The sequence below is a fragment of the Acomys russatus genome, chromosome 29, assembly GCF_903995435.1.
Source record: "Acomys russatus chromosome 29, mAcoRus1.1, whole genome shotgun sequence".
NCBI lineage: Eukaryota > Metazoa > Chordata > Mammalia > Rodentia > Muridae > Acomys > Acomys russatus.
The window spans coordinates 41,277,046-41,297,619 of record NC_067165.1 but is presented as its reverse complement, the minus strand read 5'-3'; the positions used below and the strand labels follow the sequence as shown (position 1 = coordinate 41,297,619).

General features: G+C 50.4%; 1 protein-coding gene and 1 pseudogene across 1 annotated transcript in view; one reads left to right on the top strand and one right to left on the bottom strand.

Moving 5' to 3' along the window:
- The window catches only part of Gpr157 (G protein-coupled receptor 157), a 17,655-nt gene extending 7,954 nt beyond the window's left edge, over nt 1-9,701 (bottom strand). Inside the window, exon 1 of the mRNA XM_051172171.1 lies at nt 9,067-9,701. Coding sequence (XP_051028128.1) covers nt 9,067-9,449 — 383 coding nt within the window. The 5' untranslated portion in view covers nt 9,450-9,701. The remainder of the gene's footprint in view (nt 1-9,066) is intronic.
- Nucleotides 9,482-20,574, top strand: LOC127211280 (60S ribosomal protein L7a-like; annotated as a pseudogene).

Genomic DNA, 20,574 nt, shown 5'->3' with positions numbered 1-20,574 from the left:
GGCAGGAAGTGGCTGGACACTCAGACGAGGGGTCTTGTGAACTCTCTACCTCCTCATGAGGAAACACCAACAAGAGTTAACCAGGTGTGAGTGGGATAACCCTCTGCAAACAGGCTCGGAGGACAGTCGCACATCAGCTTTAAGTGACAGTAAAATAGGTGGAAGGTCAGACTGAGAGTCCCCACAGGCTGTCCTCTGACCTCCACAGGTGTGCAGCGGCACACCTGCACCCTCCTCTCACAAACAAATGTAATCTTAAAAATACACATGCACACTTATATTTCTGTGTCTAGTACTCCCTATGGCCAACCCCCTCCACAGCCAATGGACTCTCCAGGGATGTTGCCAAGCCTCGCTCTCCCGGGCCGGCCATGATCAGAAACTGAGAGTGATCTCAGCACACACAGAGGCCTCAGAATGCTCATTTTCCATAACATTTAAGAAGAAAGTGAAAGGCAGGCCTGTAACCCCCAGCACTACGGAGGCTGAAGCAGGGGGATTGCCAAGAATCTAAAGCCAGCCTGGGCTACGTAGTGAGACCCCAGAACTGGAGTTCCGGCAGCTGTAGGCCACTGTGTAGGTGCTAGGAACCAAACCCAGGTCCTCTGCAAGGACAGCAAGTGCTCTTAGCCTTGGAGCCGTCTCTCCACCTGCCTCTGCCCCATCAGTCTATTACTGAAGCTATCTCCATCACTTTGAGACAGAGTTTCATGAATCAGTCGAGGCCTCTCCTCTCCAAACCTCTGATCCTAAAGCAAGAGGTGTCAAAGTTTAGGGTCTATCTAGCTGGACGAAGCCGAGCACCACCACACCCCGAGCAGAGCTCCTACTTGGCGTGGCACCAACAGCACCCCCCAGCCCCATGGTGCCTGGGCCCCTGGCTTGTGTTTACACAGAACCCAAGGTCAGCTGCCCTGCGACTGAGGCAGCTACTGAGCTCATCTGTCTTCTGAGGCCCTAATCCTCAGAACCTGAGACTGTGACTGCATGCAGAGACAGGGTCCTTCAAGAGTTAACTAAATTCAGACGAGGCAGGCGATTGCCAGAGTGGCCCACATCCAAGAATGTGGTGTCTTGAGGAACACATTTGACCCCAACAAGCACAAAGGGGCAACCTTGTGAGGATCCAGGGAGGTAACATCATCTCTGAGTCAAGGAGAGAGGACCCAAGAGAAACCTCCTTATACCTATACCTTGAACTTCCGTTCAAGCTGCTCAGGCTGCTGCCTGTCGCTGCTAACACACCACACAGAACAAAGGCAGGAGTTCACGACCCCAGCCCCCGGGGAGCCCGAACCCAGAGTCAATGGGATGAACCAGAAGAGCCCAGAGAAGAGGAAACTGACACAGTGGCACTTGGCTTTTTCCAGTTAAGCCCTGCTGGGATCTCTATCGTTTTAGCTTTGAATTTCCAGGGAAGTGAAACCACTCTCATACTAGGAATTCATAGGATGGCCACCGGCAGGTGGCAGCCCTCAGAACACCAACGCGCTGGGTGCCTACTGGACCCAATCGCCTGGAGCACCCCAGCTCTGCCCCAGGGGGGGTACCTCTGTTATAGAGTGGGGCACTGTGTTGTAAGGACATCCCTCTGTGCTCTTCACGGAGTTCAGGGGAAAGCTGCCCACCTCTTTCCAACGAAGCCGCAGCCCGTCCCACTAAGGGCACAGGTTTTAAGTGGGCTTCAGGCATCATTGTGCCATCAGCTCTTCCCACAACCAGACCCCTGTGTTTCTCGGTGCCCCCTGCTCTTTGGAGGTTGCCAACTGCTGGGTAGAAAACAAAGGGAGGGTGGGATTCTTCCTTCACCCCCTCTATGCGCCAAATGGCAAATTCTGGTAGAAAGGCACGGTGGCTATGGAAAACCTTCAATGTTAACAGAATTATGGGTGCGGGGTGGGGGTGGGGTGGAGAATAGAAGGACCTACCAGGCAACAATGGGCTACTTTAGGAAAGTTCTGGGGAGGAGCCAGAGGGAAGCCCATCTGAACAGAGCCAGGCTGCAAAGAGGCAGCTTCCCCAGGACAATGGCCTCCCATTGTTCCTTCAAGGGGCAGAGCTAGGACGTGGGAGAGGCTCAGGGGGTCAGTCTCTAGGAAGGTCACCATGAGGTCATTGGGTGGCCTCAGATGTGGGCAGGGGGAGGGGTGTGTCCTGTGCAATACATGACACACCTGGTGACACTCTATAGTCCCCAGCAGACACACACACAGGTCCTGGCCACACTGGTCTGGAGAAACCCCTGGAAGGGTCAAGGGTAGCCTCTGGGGCTGCCCCTGGGGCCCTTGGCCTGGTTTTCCCACTGCTAAGATTTTACCATATTTCCTTGGGAAGAAACACTGGGTAGAACAAACAAAAAAACAGCTCCAATTCAGGGGTGGGGGGGGGTACTGCTGCCCTGGAGTAATGGTCAAGAGGCTGCCTGTTCCATGTTAGAGGGAGCATAGGCACCTTACTTCCCTTAGGTAGCTAAATCCAGCATGCAGCACCCAAGGAAGAGGGGGGCCACGGGGTTAGCGTCCCCAGTGACATCCTTTCTTGTACTTTTGCTCCCCTCTGAGCACAGAGACCTCCCCACTCTAAAGTCCAAAAAGTAAGGAATTTCTTGGTTCTATGGATTGCCACTGGGTCTCCTATCTCAGCCCCCCCCCCACCCCTGCATCCCCCAAACACACACTGTGAATGGCTGGTGCTACTAAAGGATGCTCTGCCTCATCCACCTCAGCATCTCTGTACCAAACCTGGAAAGAATCTTCGTTGTTTAAAGTACTTAGGGACAAGCAGGGTATGGTGGCGCATGACTTAAACCCTAGCACTTCGTAGGCAAGAGACAGGCAGGTCTCTCTGAGTTCAAGGCCAGCTTGGTCTACTTAGTGAGTTCCAGGCCAGCCAATGATACAGCGTGAGACCTGTGAGACTTGTCACACACACACACACACACACACACACACACACACACACACACACACACGGAAAGAAAGAAAATGCAGTGATCAAACATCCTTTTGTGGTGCCTACTCCCCATGAGCGCTTGTGACAGCTCTCACTGCCCCCAGTCTGGAGACCCCTACAGCAGCAACTGGCCAAGTAACGGAACCTGGGACACAGAGGAAGGAGAGAAGCCTCACCTTAATTCACAGCCAGTCTACTGGGCTACACAGTGAGTGAGTTCTTGGCCAGCCTGGGCTTCAAAGTGAGTGAGTTCTTGGCCAGCCTGGGCTACAGTGTGAGACCTTGTCTAAAACAAAAGCCAAGCTGAGCACGGAGGACCACTCCTGTGACCCTTGCACTTGGGAAGCAGGGCAGGAAGGTCAAGAGTCTGACAGCACACGGGGCTACATGGCAAGTCAGAGGCCAGGCTGAGCTGACAGGCTGTCTCAGAAACCACAAGCAAAACAAACTATCTCCTTCCCCTCCCCATCCCCATTCCCCTCCCCCTCTCCCTCCCCTTCCTTCCCTTCCCTTCCTCCTCCTCCTCCTCCTTCTTCTCTCTCTCCCACATCTGAGAGAGGACACTGGGACACAGCAGAAAGAACCCGCCCCCTCAAATCCAGCTCTGCCCTTGAGTTCATGGCAATCCCCTTGCTTCAGCCTCCTCAGCTCTGCCCTTGAGTTCATGGCAATCCCCCTGCTTCAGCCTCCTCAGCGCTGAGACTCCAGGCGTACACTGCTACGCCTGGCTAGACCCCACCTTCATTTCCCTTTTCACTATTTTGGGACTTTCCACTCTCCACACAGCAGAGTTTTTATGGTCAACTTGGGGCCCAAGACTCTTTCTTCTCCATAACCAAAGGGAGGGAGCAGAAGAGGTCCAGAGGTAGGTGAGAGAGAGAAGGCAGAACAGTCGGATAACTGTTCAGTCTCACCCCAGAGCTCAGACTGCTGGAGGCCTACTCAGTCAGTCAGGCTCCTTACAACCCTGATCCTTGGAGATAACACCCCACATCCTACCACCCACCATCCACAGGACTCTAGAACTGTTCTGGCAGAACAGGGGTAGAGGTGGGGGTGGCTCGCTGGTACCTGCAACTCTGGGGCCCTTGCCAAGGGGACAGTGGGGACAGCCTCAAGGTTATCTTAGTTGTCATAAAGGAATGATGGGAAAGGACCCATGCCAGCAATTCCAACCCCCGACTCAGGTGGGCACTGCAAATAAATGACCACAGAGGCACGGACGCACGGGGTGAGGACGCATGGGTGAGGAGGCAGGGCTGAAGAGATGGCCCCACTAAGAGCACTGGCTGCTCTAACAGAGGTTCGGGGCTCAAGACCCAGCCCCCAGCCATCTGTAACTCCAGTCCCAGGGGACCCAACACCTCTGGCCTCCTGGGCACACATGAGGTACAGACATACACATGCAAAACACCCATACAGACAGAAAAGAAAGAGACAGAGCAATAACTACACCGTGCCTGGCAGATGTCACTTTGCCACGTCAACTCCAAAGCACTTCTGAAACCTGCCAAAGTGCAGAACTGGAAACCTCTGTGAGGAAGCGCCAGACAAAACCAAAACCGTGGGGCAGTCTACAGACTACCCCACGTATTCTTCACGAGGCCACTGCCACTGTCCTTTACCGTGGTGCAGGTCTGCAACACCAACACACAGGAGCTGCCACAAAGGGTTTTGAGTCTGAGGCTAGCCTGGGCCACATACTGAATTGCAGGCCAGCCTAGACTACAGACTAAGGCCCTATCTGAACAAAATGGACCTAGGAGCTGGGGACAGAGCTTAGTTGGCGGAGTGCTTGCCTGGGTGTGTTCCTGATCCTCCGCAGTGCACAGAGCCGGTCAGTGGCGCACACAGCTGTAATCACAGCGCTTGGGAAGTGGAGGAAGGAGAATCAGACTCAGAAACAAAAACAAAAGGAAATGAACGAAATAATTAATGTCAGGCTAGCAAGACGGTTAAGGTGTAAAGGTGCTTGCTGCCCAGGCCTGGCAATTCAGTCTCTTGAAGGAGACTGGTGGAAGGAGAGAACTGACTCCACAAAGCTGTCTGCTGACTCTACCCACAGGTGCCATGACATGTGTGCCCCCAAGCAATAATAACAAGTGAAAATAAAATGTAAGGTCAGTGTTATAAACTAAGACTGATGGGGAAATGGAAGAATTGCAGGGGAATAAAAGACATGAAAAATAGGTCAACACATAATCCAAATTTTTCCTCAGAGACACTCTGAGAGTCGTCAGAGAGACCTAGGCTCAAGAAAGCCCACCAATCAGGGGACGGTGTCATCAGAGGCTATCCCACTTGTAGTTAGGTATAGGTGTGTGCACCTATGTTGGAAAGCCACACACATAAGTATTTAGAGGTGAGGAGGCATTGTGTGTGTTCCAGAAAAATGGCAGAAGAAGACACAGAGCTAACATTTGGGAAATCTGCAAAGGTAAAAGTGAGTTTTGTTCATGTTAGTGTTATTCCAGCCAAGGGGAATCATAAGGGGCACAGACGGTGGCTGGCGTGGATCAGAATTAGTGTCTATCCTTGAGTCTTCCATTTCTTAGCTCTGTGGTCTTGGGCCATCTGTCTTCTGTGAGTGGTGAGTGACTATCCCGTACATCTAGTTGGGCCACTGGTGAGCAATGAACTAATAAATGAAGCAGCAAATCTGTAAAAACTTCAGGAGCCAGATGATGGGGTCTTACCTATCCCCTCCAATCAGATAGAAAGGTCACTGGGAATGGGACCATGTTGAGAATTAAGAGGAAGGCTCTGGGGCCAGTGGTTGCTTTCCTGGGACTGTGTGTGTGTGTGTGTGTGTGTGTGTGTGTGTGTGTGTGTGTGTGTGTGTAGGAGTCTCTGGAATTCTGTGTTTCATGCCTGTAGTTAGTTTTAGAGATGGGATTTCTCATGGTGGGGGATATAGCTCTACCTCTAATCCCCAGCACTTCCAGAAAACAAGCAAAAAAATATTTCCTTTGTGTGTCACATTCTATTATAACATTTAAAAACATGATTCAGAGCACTGGCCACTGGCATTTAATAGATGTATGACATTTTGAATGGGAAGGAGAGATCTTTTGTTGTTGTTTTTTGGGTTTGGGTTTTTTTGAGATAGGGTTTCTCTGTGTAGCTGTGGCTGTCTTGGCCGTGGCTGTCCTGGACTCGCTTTGTAGACCAGGCTGGCCTCGAACTCACAGCCATCTGCCCACCTCTGCCTCCCAACTGCTGGGGTTACAAGCGTGCACCACTGCGCCCAGCCAAGAGAAATCTTTTAGCTTACCATTTCCCCTCTTGTTGGACACTGAAGCTCTAGTTCTCACTACGGCAACAGCTCCTCAGCAAGTCCTGAGCACACAGCTTTCTGTGAACTTTGTGTTATCTTCACAGAGGAGGCTCTGGTCAATAGAATTACTGGGTGGAGAGGTGCAAACCAATGCTTCCTACAGGGATTACACCAGGTTACAAAACCGATAAAGCAAGGCATCTCAGCTTCAGCAATGCTTCCGTGTTGGCGCTCTCATGAGTGTTCTTTTGGCTTGGGTTGGGTTGGGTTTTTGCTGTTGTTTGTTTGTTTTGTTTTGTTTTGTTTTGAGGCAGAGTCTCTCTGTGTAGCCTTGCCTGTCCTAGACTCACTTTGTAGACCAGGCTGGCCTTGAACTCAGAGGGGTCTGCCTGCCTCTGCCTCCCGAGTGCTGGGATTACAGGTGTGCGCCACCACGCCCGGCTATTCCAATATAATGAGAAAATGGTACTACACTATTCTATCAATTTTTAGTAACTTTCGGGGTGGGGGGAAGACAAGGTCCCATGCAGCCCATGGGGCTGGCCTCAAAGTTTCTATGAAGCTGATGCTGATTTTGAACTCCTGATTCTTCTGCCTCTACCTCCCCTGGGATTGCAGGGATGTGTCATTAACTCCAACTGTTCCTAAGAATTCTCTACAGAGGTATCACCACGTATGCTGTGGATGTTTTGTTTTGGTCTTTGGTTTCTCTGTGTAGCCCTGGCTGTCCTGGAACTCATTCTGCAGACCAGGCTGGCCTCGAACTCACAGAGATCCGCCTGCCTCTGCCTCGGTGCTGTTGATGTTTTAAAGCCCCTTCCAAGGCTGTGAGGTTTGAGGAGGCTTGACTTTTACTAGTCTGAAAAGGGGATAACCAATGGGTATGGTAGCACATTCCTTTAATCTCAGCACCCAAGGGAGGCAGAGGCAGGACATCAGGCCAGCCAGGGCTGCGTAGGGAATCTTTGTCTAATGAATAAATAAATGTACAAACACATAGTTGGTAATCAGGTAGGCTGTGTGCAGGGATGAGATTTCTTGCACAAACAGACCCTTCAGCAACAATAACCTAATATTCCAAGGCTATACATTGGAGAGCCCTTAGCAACCAGCGTGGGAGGATGTGGGCCATAATGAACCTGTTGGGCAGGTTCTAACAAGTCTCTTGAACACAGCCTTACCTAAGAAGACTTCTCCAAGCATGACAGAGAGCCTTCCAAATCATCTCTGATGAGGACCAAGCAGAGCCCTCCCAACTCAGGCAGGCTAGGGAATTCATCTTGTGTAGGGGCTGGGCTACACAGAAGGTTCTGTTTCTTCACTTAAATATACCCTACTCATTGTTTTTTAAAGGAATACAGCAGAGGAGAGGTTCTTGAAAAGAAAGGTCCAGCCTTGGGCTCCTTTTCAAATGTCAGTGACCACCCGAGATCACACTCTAACCATGCCAAGCAAGAAGACTTCTGGTCTCTGACAGGGCTAGTGTCTGATGCAGGTTGGAGGGGAGAGAAACCAAAGTCCCCTTTTCAGTAGGTCCCTGCGCTGTAAGTGACATGGCACAAACACTGCCTGACCAGCTGAGAAGTGGGTTCTTTGGGACCAGCTGCTCTCCTTCCAACAGCTACAACAGAGGTCAAGTGACTCTTCCCAGCTTGTTGCCTTGGCGTGTGACACCCAGGTGACCTGTCTCTACCAAACTGCTGACTATCCTCTCAGCCCTTGGAAAGCACTCAAGTCTTTAATAGGAAGGATCTATAATTAGGGCAGCCTCTGGTGCCTTGAGCTGAAGCGAGGAGACAGGAAGCAGCCTTAGGATTCCTGCTTTGGGCTCTGCACAGGACACTGACAATTTCAGACTCTGGCATGACCCGAGTGGGGCTGGCCTCTGGGTACAGCTTTCTTGCTGACAAGCTTGAAAGCCAAGAGCAGGCTGTCACAGGGTAGGACCTGGGTTTCCCCACTCTCCGAGACTCCAAGTGGCCAACAGCCCTGCTCCTGACCAGCCCTTTGTCACGGACCTCAGTTTTAAAGTTTCTGGATTCTAGACAGTGGACACCACCTAGAAGGGGCTGGAGAGATGGCTTAGTGGTTAAGAGTACTTCTTGCTCTTGTAGAGGACCTGAGTTCAATTCCCAGCAACCACACGATGGTTCACAACCATCTATAACTCTAGTTCCTGGAGGGATCTGACGCCCTCCCTGACCTTTGAGGGCACCAAGTACACATACACGTGACACACATACAAAACACGCAGTCAAACTCACACATAAAATAAAATGAATAAATCTTTTAACTTAGAAGAAAAACACAGGTGATGGGGGCGTGAGGTCTACAAATGGCACAGAAAGCTTAAAAAGCATACCCTTGTGTGTTTTACAGTTGAGACACTGCGGTCTGAGAGTGGCTGAACGTACCACACCCACTATGGTATAGAACTGTAAGCAGTGGGCTCTTCAGCCAGGGCAGATACCCAACTTATCTCCTGCAGACTGGAGCGTCCCTTCATGGGCAGCAGAGACTGCCAGATCACAGTGAATCAGGAGACAAAAGGCACAGCTCCTTCCTAAGTGGCAGGGCTCTCTCTCCCCTGTGGGCAGGTTCTGCACCGACCCCGTCCCTGCTGGAAGGTTCTGGCTGGGGCAGACAACAGAGATGCTCAGATAGGGTTGCCTCCAATATCTTCACCCTTCCATGGTTCAGAGGTGTCTGGGGGGCATGGCTGCTAGTAGGACACAGCACCTAGATTGGGGACGCAAGAGTGCCACAGTGCAGCAGGCAAGGCCAGGGACCCATAAGCCTGGGTTTGGGACCTGGAGGTAAAGCAGCCTCCTACTCACCTAATGAAGTGAAAAGCCCAGACTAGGTGGTCGGTCAAGGGCCCTCGCGCATCTCGGACGATGCTGAGGTACAGGTAGAAGGCGATGGCCACCGTCCAGAAAAAGGAGCTGGTGTTGGCGAAAGTAGAGAGCGCGCCCTGAAGCACGCAATCCCACGAAGTACCTGCAAAGTCCTGAAGCACTCCATAGAAGTACGAGGCAGCCGAGAGCAGGTCCGCGAGCGACAGAAAGAGTAGCAGGCGCCGCGCTCGGCTACGCAGGTCAGGCCAAAGGGCATGCGTGGCCACCAGGAGGCCGGAGCCCAGAGCTGACAGCGCGCACGACAACAGCACCACGGCGCGCTCCCACGGCAGCAGCTCGGTGGGAGGCGCGGGTGAGGGCATGGCCGGCTGGGGACCAAGGGCAGACGGCCAGGATGCACAAGTCCAAGAGCGCCCAGAAGTCGAGGCCAAGCCGAGCCCGCGGTCGCTCCGGTCTGGGCATCTGGGCGCCTGGGGCTCGCGTCCCCGCGGGTACCGCCTGCGTTCCAGCCCCGCCCAGTCTATCGACTAGGCAGCAGCCCTTACGGCCCTGCCCCTGAGCTCCCTAATTCCACCTAGCGCCTTTCAGGTCGGTCGGGTGAGCTCCCTAATACCCGCCCCCTGAGCTCACCAGAGCCCGCCCCAGAGCTCTCCACGGCCCGCCCCTGAGCAGTTCCTGCCCCCCGCCCTCTCCACGCTCAGTATCTGACTCCGGTGTCCCGCCTCGGCGGCCTCTCACTCCGCCCCGGTAGCCTCACCACCCAGTACTGGTGGCCGCCCCTGCGTCCTCCTTAGCCAGCATCCAGCCTAAGCATCTTGTCCCTAAATTTGCCGTTTCTCACGCCCCTCCCCCGAGCACGCCACGCCCCGTCTCTGTACTCCTGCGCGCTCTCCTCCTACTCCGCCCTTGCATCCCGCCACCGTGCATTAACACGTCGGGCTCTGGAGCTCCAACGCTCCGCCCCTGAGTTCTTCACGTCCAGTCCTGTAGCTCCAGGGCCCCGCCCAGTCCCCTCCAAGCTCCTCCCACAGCCCCCTACTAGCGCAGTGCTCCGCCTCTGCTGCGCATCCGGCACCAAGCTCACGTGCTTCTACGCTACTGCGCCTAGACACTTCCCTCCTACCCGGTAGCTTCCAATCCTGCCCTAGCCATTGCTTTCCACCTCCCAGAGCTACTCTAGGGGGTTAACAAATGGCTAGGACGTCCTGTCCTGGCCGGGAGGGGAGAGTGACATTTTTAAGGCTAATGTTACTTTCCTCTTGCTTACGTGTGTGTATGTGTGTGTGTGTGTGTGTGTGTGTGTGTGTGTGTGTGTGTGTGTGTGTGTTGGGGCGGGGAGGGGCGGTTGTTGGAGACATTCTTTCCGATGGTGGCAAAAACAGATCCAGAGTGTAACCCACACTCCTAAAGCCTGGGTACTCGGAGTGTTCACAAGGTCTGTCGTGGTGATTTGGACAAGTTTCTAACTTTTGTGGTAATGAATGTATTGCTTTTGTGGATCTGGGAGTAGAACTTAGGGCCTCATACATTCCAATGAAGTGTTCACCTCCTGAAATATATATATACACACACACTTTCAGTTCCTAGTTTATTCTGCATAGCTTGCTAGGTGCTGTTTTAAATAATTTTTTATTATTTTACATGCATGGATATTTTGTCTGGACGGACGTCCCTGGGCTATGTGCACGCAGTGCTCCCAGAAGCCAGAAGAAGGCATCAGAGCCCCCTGCACCATGTGTGTGCCGGAATCGAATCGAACCCTCCAGAAGAGCAGCAAGTGTTCTTAACCATTAAACCATCTCCCCAGTTCCGAGGTGCGACTTTTAAGGAATGAAACATTAATGCCTATGAGATGGTTTCGAGTAACGGCCCTGGAGGAACAAGACTGACAATCTGAGTTTGAGTCTCAGACCCCACTTGGTGGAAAATGTCATCTGACCTCCATACCTGTGTGTGGCACACTTATACACACACACACACGCGCGCGCACACACACATGCACACACACACACATGCACACACACATAAAAATTTTAAATATCATTTTAAAAATGTAAAATGAAAAGAAAAATAATAAATGAAGCATTAGTTCCCAATTTACAGAGTCATTTTGTAGTTTTTAGGGATGGAGCTACATACGTTTGCCGAAGACCCGGTTTTCATTACCAGCTCCCATATTAGGTGGCTCATAACCACTTATAACTCCAGCTACGGCACATCCCATGGCCCTAGTCTCTGAGGGCGCTGTACTCACATAAGCCCCTATGAAAACACACATAATTAATAGTAATAAAATATTTTTTAACGTTTGTATTTTTGTTATCATAACATTTGGCCCTTCTAGCCCTAAGTCATTAGGCTTTCGAGCATTTGGCCCTCTAGCCCTAAGTCACTAGGCTTTTGAGCATTTGTAAGCTTGTGCTGCCATAGTAATGATCTGATTCTACAGCATTTGCTCACCCTCAAGTAACTGGCCTGGAAAGATGGCTCCGCCATTAAGAGCACTTGCTGCTCCTGCGGAGGGCTTGAGGTCAGGACCCAGCACCCACAAGAGCTAACAGCCACCTGTAGCTCTAGTTCCAGGGGATTGGAGGCCCTCTTCTGGGTTCTTCCATCACTGCACACACAGGGTACACACGCATGCATGCATGCAGACACATTCTCACACACACGTAAAATACATTTAAATAAATCCTGTTATTTTCTGATGAGAGATGGAAAGGGAGTGGAGCTGGATGGGAGGGGAGGTGGGAAGGATAGAGGGATAGAGGGAGAGAAAACTGTAATTGGTATATGTCGTATGAGAAAAATCTATTTTCAATAAAAAGGAAAAAAAAGATATTTTGTAATAAATATTTGGAAAGCCAAGAAATGATTCTACATTAATGTTGAAAATCATTAAACGGCCATTTAAAACTTTTTAGGAAATTGCAATGTGGATTCCAAGTACAAATTAAATAGCTGTATATGTACATATCTATACACACATATAAATATATTATTATATATTATATATACATATCTGTGAATACATGTATATATACACATATATATTGCCCTTTAGCTGTTACCCCCCAAGTTCTGCCCCAAACCTGGCAACCGCTAATCTTCTTAATGTTTCTATGGATTTGTCTACTCTGGATGTTTCCTATGGATGGGATTATACAGTGACTGTACTGCTTTCCTTCCTACCATATCCTATTGTGTGGATCCACTCAGCAGCCGATGGAAGTGCCTTCTGGCTGTGGTGAATAATGCTGCTGTAAGAACTCAGGTAGACAGGCTATGTGGTCATGCTCTCAGTTCTAGGGCGTGTGTACCTGGGTGTGGAATTGCTGGGTCACAAGGTAAAGAGCTATACTTGCCTTTGTGAGGAATGCATGGCCTCAGTCCAAAGTGTCTGTATGGTCTTCTTCACCAGCAGCGTAGGAGGGACAGTTCTAATTTCTCTCAACGAATGTTTTGGACAGGATCTTATGTGGCTCTGGCTGGCCTTGAGGATGACCTGACCATGAGTTTCTTGTCCCTCTCCCAGGTGCTACGATTGCATAGATTTGCATCATCAAACCCTTTCTTAAAAAAAAAAAAAAAAAAAAAAAAGTATTTATTTATTTAGCTAGCATGCTAGCTAATTTTATGTCAGCTTGACACAGGCTAGAGTCATCTGAGAGAAGAGAGCCCCTCCCCAACTGACAAAAATGCCTCCATAGGCAAGCTTGTAGGGCATTTTCTTAATTAGTGATTTATGGGGGCGGGGGGAGCCCATTGTGAGTGCTGCCATGCCTGGGCTGGTAGACCTGGGTTCTATAAAAAAGCAGGCTGAGCAAGCCATGAGAGCAAGCCTGTAAGCAGCACCCCTCCATGGCCTCTGCGTCAGCTCCTGCCTCGGGGTCCCTGCCCTGTTTGAGTTCCTGCCCTGACTTCCCTCAGTGATGGGACTGTTAACCTGGAAGTGTAAGCTGAATTAAACCCTTTCCTCTCCAAGCTGCTTTGGTCGTGGTGTTTCATTACAGAAATAGCAACCCTAACTAGCACAGCTGTTGGTACCAGGATTGTGGGGATTGCTGTGGCAGACCTGACCGTGCCCTGAGGATTGTGGAAGGACTTTGGAACTTCGGGCTAGGAAAGTCACTGAGTGCTGAGAGCTCAGTGGGATGTTCTGTAGGGGCTTGGAAGATATGAATGTTTAGGGCAGCGCAGACGATGGAGGCCTGGCTTGTGACACTTCAGAGGGAAGCGGATACTCTGTGAGGCTATTTGTGTGAAGACTGTGGTTCTGGTCAGCTGGAGCTAAAGAGTCAGCGTGATTAACAAAGGACCAGAACTTCTAAAGAGAAACCTTCGCTTTGCTGGAACACTCAATGCTGCTCAACTGGAGCTGAGAAATTAGTGGTGATTAAGAAGAGACCAGCTGGGAGTGGTGGCACACGCCTTTAATCCCAGCACTTGGGAAGCAGAGGTTGGCGGATCACTGTGAGTTTGAGGCCAGCCTGGTCTACATAGAGAGTCCAGACCAACCAAGGCTACACAGAGAAACCCTGTCTCAGAGAGAGAGAGAGAGAGAGAGAGAGAGAGAGAGAGAGAGAGAAAGAGAAAGAGAGAGAGAGAGAGGGAGGCCAGCATCACTAAAGTGAAATCTTCTGGGAAGTGTTTCCTCAGGTCAGGAGGTCAGCACACAGAAACTTTCTGTTCAAGAGGTGGTTAGGTTGTAACTTGAGCTAGCAACCAAACTTGGCAGTGTAGGAGTCACCCAGGTTGTACTGGTTTTGAGGCATGGTTTTGAGGGCATGAAGGGGTCATGGAGAGCAGCAGAGGCTTAGTGCTGTGAGAGCCTGTGAGAGGCCACTGGTGAAGGTGCAGCCCAGTTGCAGCAGGAGCCCCTGCCCTAGAGACTGAGCTTTTGGAGATGCCAGTACTAAGGGATCACCATCAAAGATGACAGAAGTGATGGAGTGGAGCCAGCTGGAGCCTAAAAGACACGCTGTGTGTGCTGCAGGGGGTAGAGCTGGAGAAGTGACCCCAGCCCTTTGGAGGAGCCCAGAAGATCATGAGTGAGTCCTAGACAGTGGACGTTGAGTTATTTACACTTTGGGATGTTTGGCTTTGCTTTGTTTAGACTGTGACTGTGCTCTATTCTTTTCTCTTAGACTAAGAACGCATTTAATTTAATTTTTTTTTTTTTTTTTTTTTTTTTTTTTTTTACAGGAGCCCATAATTGAAAGACTTTGGATTTTTTTTTAAAGAGACTGACTTTTGGGGCTGGAGGCTAGGAAGGGGATTTTCAAGATAGGGTTTCTCTGTATGCTCTAGGCTGTCCTTAACTCCCTCTATATAGACCAGGTTGGTCTCAAACTCAGAGATGCTTCTTCTTCTTCTGCCTCCCAAGTGCTGGAATCAAAGGCATGGGTCACCATTGCCCTAGAGACTAAGCTTTTGTTTTGTTTTGTTCTTTTGAAACAGGGTTTCTCTATGTAGCCTTAGCTGTCCTAGATCTTGCTTTTGGACCCAGGCTGGCCTGCCTCTGCCTCCCGAGTGCTGGGATTAAAGGTGTGCACCACCATGCCCAGTTATATTCTATTTTTAAACATGAAACAATTCATTTTTTTTCTCTGCTATGTTGGAGGCTGAACCTATAGCCCTGTGCATGCTAGGCCAGTGTTCTACCAAGGAGCTATATTCACAGTTAAATTCTACTTTTTATTAAACACTATTCTATGAAATTTGGCAACATTCTTACATCTGTAGCTCTTCATTCTCATTGCTCTGTGGGTACTACATTGTATACACAATTACAATGATATCAGTTGTTTGGGGACATTTGGGTTGTTTCCAAGTTTTAGTTACTTGTAAGAAAGAAAGAGTGTGTGTTCTTTTAAATGAAAAAAAAAGTTACTAAAAGCAATTTTCAGTAGCATCAGCAAACTTATTTATGGAGCTTGTTTTGCAGAGAGCCCAAGAGCAGCTGCTGTCTTTCCCAGCCACTCTGAATTGTTCAAAAGTCCCCTAATCTCCCCTTGAGGGTCCCTTGCCACAGATTCATCCTAAGAGCTGTCATTGAATCCCCTTAGTTTTTTTTTTTTTTTCTGACGTGAATAGTTTTGCAACCATCCCTGTCCCTTGGCACTAGGGAAGACAGGAACCTGGAATGTTCCCTGTGCTCAGATCATGGTCATTTAATCCTTAGGGCATGTTGGGGTGCAGTGAAGTGGGGGAGGGGAAGTCAGAGTAGGTCTGACAACCTAAGATGTCTGTGTTTCCCTGTTCCCCTTTGCTCGAGATGTTTCTCCCTACATAGCCCAGGCTGGCCTTGAACTCTTGGCCTTCCGCCCATCCTCCCCAGTGCTGGGATCACCAGGGGTGCCTGACTTGTAAGATCAATACTGGCCACACTTTTCCTTCATTATGGAGGTGAAAGCACCTAAACTGATTCCTCGAGGAAGCAGCTAGCCAACAACTCTCTTCTTAGGGACAATTCCTGAGAAATGAGTGAGGTGCTTTAATTTGCTGAGATTTAAGCTTGAAGCCAAATCTCCACCATTGAGGCTCACTGAGGCTCACATCATAGCCGGTTCCCAGCTTGCCGGGTGATGCTAAGCCGTGCGTGTGGGCTCCACCCAAGAGAACCAGAAACTAACAACCCAGGGCTATGAGGTTCTGCTTCTCCTCTCCAGGGCCTGAAGGAGAACAGCAAATGAAGGGAAGCCACAGGCTCAGGGCTGCCTCTGTAGTCCTAATCCTCAGTGCTCTGGCATCCTGTCTCTGTGGTGGGGACTCTCGCTTCTGGCCTCTCTGTCACTTCTCACCCTCTCCTTGTCATGGAGGCACTCAGAGGAGCTGACCCTGAGGTATTTCTCTAGTGGCTGTATTGAGGCAGCCGACAGCTGTCGACTGTTTTACATCCAGTGTCCTCAGGGACCAGGGCCAACAATGTCCTCACCAGCTCCTTCTTTGGAGCCCTATCACTCAGGCTAGCTGCCCCAGAAGGAGGCCAGCTTCCTTTGCACTTTCCTACAAATCTCACCCTAAGAAGAGACTTAATACGGTGCAATGAGGCGGGGGAGTGGGGGTGGGTGGGTGGGTGGGTGGGTGGGGAGGTAACACGTTGGAGGTAGGGATGGGTGTGCATGTGCAGGGTTGACATGCAGGACTTCTAGTTTGGAGGAGCACTGAGTGACTTTGAAGCTGATTTTGACACAAGTAACAGGGCACATATGTGGTTCTTGACACTAGAGCACAGAGGGACTTTCTTTGTGCTCCTGGGAGAAGCTACCATGGCCACCTGTCCCACTTCCCCATTTGAAAGTGAGCGGGACAAGACCATGGTCAGGACTTGAAGCAGCTGTTTCTCTCTACCCATGAGCCTTACCTCAGGAAGAGGAAAAAGGACCTACCGGGCCCTTCCCCTACCCTCTCCCCAGGTTCCAGTACCCTGAGAGAAGACTGTGACTTCCGGTCACTGCATTTCTGGTTTTAGGGGCCCTGGTCTTCAAGCAACACCACTGGTAGAGGCTGATAACAGGCCAGGCTGTTTAAATTCAACTCCACATCCGCCCCTCGCCTGATGCTATCTTTAGCTCCACCCTTAAGGCTGTTGCTGCCACCTTGCTGGGTACCCGAACATTTAGACCCTGGTCCTCCCAGACCTACCAATGGAGGTAGCACTTGGGTATCGCGACTGCCTGAATGTTCCTCAATGTGTGAGTCAAGGAGGGCTGGCCAAATTAAAGACTAGCCAGGCCACCAGAGGGTAAGATCGCTTTTTTATCCAGGGTCTCATTTTTCAGGTAAAACTACCTTACCATGTAGGTAGTAGCAGGAGAGAGGAGTTTAGGATAATAGAGGAAGACTCCAGACCTAGCCCTGTCCCTCTGTCCCGTCCTTGTCTGAAGGGAGGATTTTAGAGATCCACCCTGCTCCACCACACCAAGCTTGCAACCCCCTGCTTTCAACATGGGGGGCTGTGTTCAAAAGGGAAAGTTGGTAAGGTTTATAAGGGTCACTTGTGAGTATAAGTAAAGGATGGGCGAAGGGGAAAGGTTGTTGGCTTCTAGGATTGCAATGCTAGGATTACAGGTGCGTGGGGCCGTGCACAATTCAGGAGAGCAGGGTTAGCAGGAGGCAGTTAAGTTTTCTCAGCTCGGGAACGTTAGATTTCTAGTAGAAAAGCCTAGAAGGGAGGGTCTGGAGCTCTCTCAGCTTAGAACTTCCGCAGCAGACAACCAGCATCAAGATGGTGTGGAAGGGGCTGGAGCTATGCCTCAGTGGTTAAGAGCACATGCGTTTCAGGTCCCAAGACCCACAGGACAATTCACAAGCATGTGTAACTCTGGTGCCAATGCTCTCTTCTGACCTCTGTGGCTACCAGGTACACCCATGGTACACATAAAATAAATCTATTAATAGAGGTTAAAGAGTACTGTTTAGACAGTTGTTTTGTTGTTGTTGTTATTCGGAGACAGGGTCTCATGTATCCCAAGCTATGACCCTGACTCTCCTGCCTCCACCTCCTCAGCACTGGGATTCCACATGTGCACCGTCACCCTCGCCCAGCCCTTGAACTTACTGATCCCTCAGCACACAGGGCAGCAACACTTCGTGCGGTGGCAGCCAGCGTTGAGCAATGACCTCTACCATCTATTTCCACAAGCTTTCATCACTCCCAACAGAAGCTTTATACGCCTTGAGCAATCGCCCTCCACCGTCTCTCCTCCCGCTCGGCTTTCTGTCTCTGTAACATTTGCCCTTTGGCATCTGGCTTATTTCATTGCACCCTGTCTTCCAGGCCCACCCTCCTGCCCCCCCACTATTACGACAAGATCATGTTTGCGTGTGGGAGTTTATGTTCGGTTGGTTGGTTGGTTTTAAGGTGTGGTCTTACTACACTATGTGGCCCAGGCTGGCCTTGAATCTCAGGGATTAATTCCTGCCTCATCCTCCATAGTGGCTGGGATCCCAGGATGTGCCACTGCCAAGTGAGACCACCTTTTCTCCATCCTTTCATGCACCAATGGACACTCAGATTAACTTGCTTCTTGTAGCCCAGGCTGGCTTTCAACTCCTGCTTCTCCTGCCCCCACCCCACCCCCAAGTGGACTAAAAGTCCAAATCCCTGGCTTTAAGGGAAAGGGGGTTGAAAGAAAACCTCCAGTTATGAGAATTACAGCTCATCATGCCCAGACACTGATGTTCAGTAGGGTCTTCTTCCCTGCTCAGTCAGCTTGTGGAACCTGTTCCGTGAGTTCTGCCTGTTGTCTGTGCTGAAGGATGGGTAGCAGCAGGGCCCTAGCTGGCCTAGGTCAGGTGGCCCTGCACCAGTACCTACAGGCTAAGTGGCCAGTGTCGGCAGCCTGTCCGTAGGGAAGTACAGCTGGCCTGGCTGCCTATTCCAAGGGCCTGGCCTCCCGGCCAGCAATCTGGAAAACAGCCACACACTTTGTGCTTTCACCAAGGCTCACACCGCAGGTCATTTCCTGTTCTTAGAGACTTTTTTTTTTTTTTTTTTTTTCTTTTACAATACTTAACCGTTATGTCAGCAACAGAAACCCTAAACTGGGCGCAGTGGTGCATGCTCATAGTCCAGGCTTCTTGGGAAGCTGAGCCAGGAGGATAGTTTGACCTAGGGGTCAAGTTGGGATCAACCTGGGCAACTCAGGGAGGTATTCCCTTAAATAGCTATAGAAATTGAAAAAAGCGCAATGGATACTATCTATGTTTTATACTATGTGTCAGATTCTGAAAATGTCACCAATACTCATATAGAATATAATTATTATATTATAAATAATTAAGATACTATATATATATTAACTAATTTTTGAAAGAGCATTATTGTGCAGCCCTGGCTATCCAGGACTCCTCAATTTTTTTTTAAAAAAAATAGAGTCTCACTGAATAGCTTGGGCTGGCCCTAAACTTTCAGTCCTGTGGCCTCAGCCTCCCACAGGAAGGCAGCAGCACACATAGCTTCCTCTGACTTAACACTTTTGTTTCAAGGGTCCATAGGCTTTACTAGAGGGGTAGGCAAAGAGTTGTGAAGTGTGACAGCAGAGGCCTTCAAGCCTAGAAGCTGGGAGGCAGGCAGAGGAGGATCAGGAATGCGAGGGGCTCCTGGCCAGCCAGGCCCTGAGATCCCATCTCAAAACTTGGAGGGAACAGGAATACAAATATCATTCTGAAGTTTGGCATGGCAGTGGGTGCTCAGGAGGCTGAGGCAGGAGGATCATGATATTGAGGCCAGTATGAGTTACATAGTGGGAACCTGTAACAAAAAAAAAAAAAAAAAAGGAGGAAGAAGGAAAGAAAGAAAGAGAGAGGAAGGGGAAAGAGGAGAAGGAAGGAGGAAAGAGAGAGGGAGGAAGCGCCAGGCGTGGTGGCGCACCCCTTTAATCCCAGCACTCGGGAGGCAGAGGCAGGCAGATCGCTGTGAGTTCGAGGCCAGCCTGGTCTACAAAGGGAGTCCAGGACAGCCAAGGCTACACAGAGAAACCGTGTTTTGAAAAACCAAAAAAATAAGATAAAATAAAAAGAGAGAGGGGGGGGAGGGAGAGGAGGGATCAGTAGCACTTGGAAGGCAGAGACATGTGGATCTCTGAGTTCAAGCCCAGCCTGGCCTTGACAAAGCCAGCTAAAGATACATAGTGAGACCCTGTCTCAGAGAGGGGGAGGGGCTCTCTCCTCTAGCTGAGCAGGATGCCCAAAGAGCGCCAAGGGGAAGAAGGTGGCCTCAGCCATTGTCATTGTGAAGAAGCAACAGGCCAAAGAAGTAGTGAATCCTTTGTTTGGGAAAATACCTAAGAACTCTGGCATTGGGCAGGACATCCAGCCCAAAAGTGATCCCACACACACTGTCAAATGGCCCCCCTACTTCCGGCTGTAGTAGCAAAGGGCCTTCCTCTGAAGGCGTTCAAGTCCCCCCTGCCATTAACAGCTCCCCCAGGCCCTAGACCGACAAACAGCCACCCAGTTGCTTAAGCTTGCCCACAAGTACAAGGCAGAGACAAAGTAACAGAAGACACAAAGGCTGCTGGCCCATGCTGAGAAAAAAAAAAAAAAAAAAAAAACTGCTGGCAAAGGGACCGAACTGAGACCACCTGCCCTTCAAGCGGGGGTCAATACAGGCACTACCTTAGAGAACAAGACAGCTCAGCTGGTGGTGACTGCCCACGATGTAGACCCCATTGAGCTGGTGGTCTTCCTACCTGCCCCGTGTCACAAGATGAGGTCCCCTACTGCATCATCAAGGGAAAGGCCAGGCTGGGGCAGCTGCTTCACAGGAAGACTTGCACCACTGTTGCCTTCTCACAAGTTAACTCGGAAGACAAGGGTGCTCTGGCTAAGCTGGTGGAAGCTATTAAGACCAATTACAACGGCAGATACGATGGCACCTGCCGCCGCTGGGGAGGCAACGTCCTGGGTCCTAAATCTGTGGCTCACATTGCCAAGCTGGAAAAAGCAAAGGCCAAAGAACTGGCCACTAAACTGGGTTAA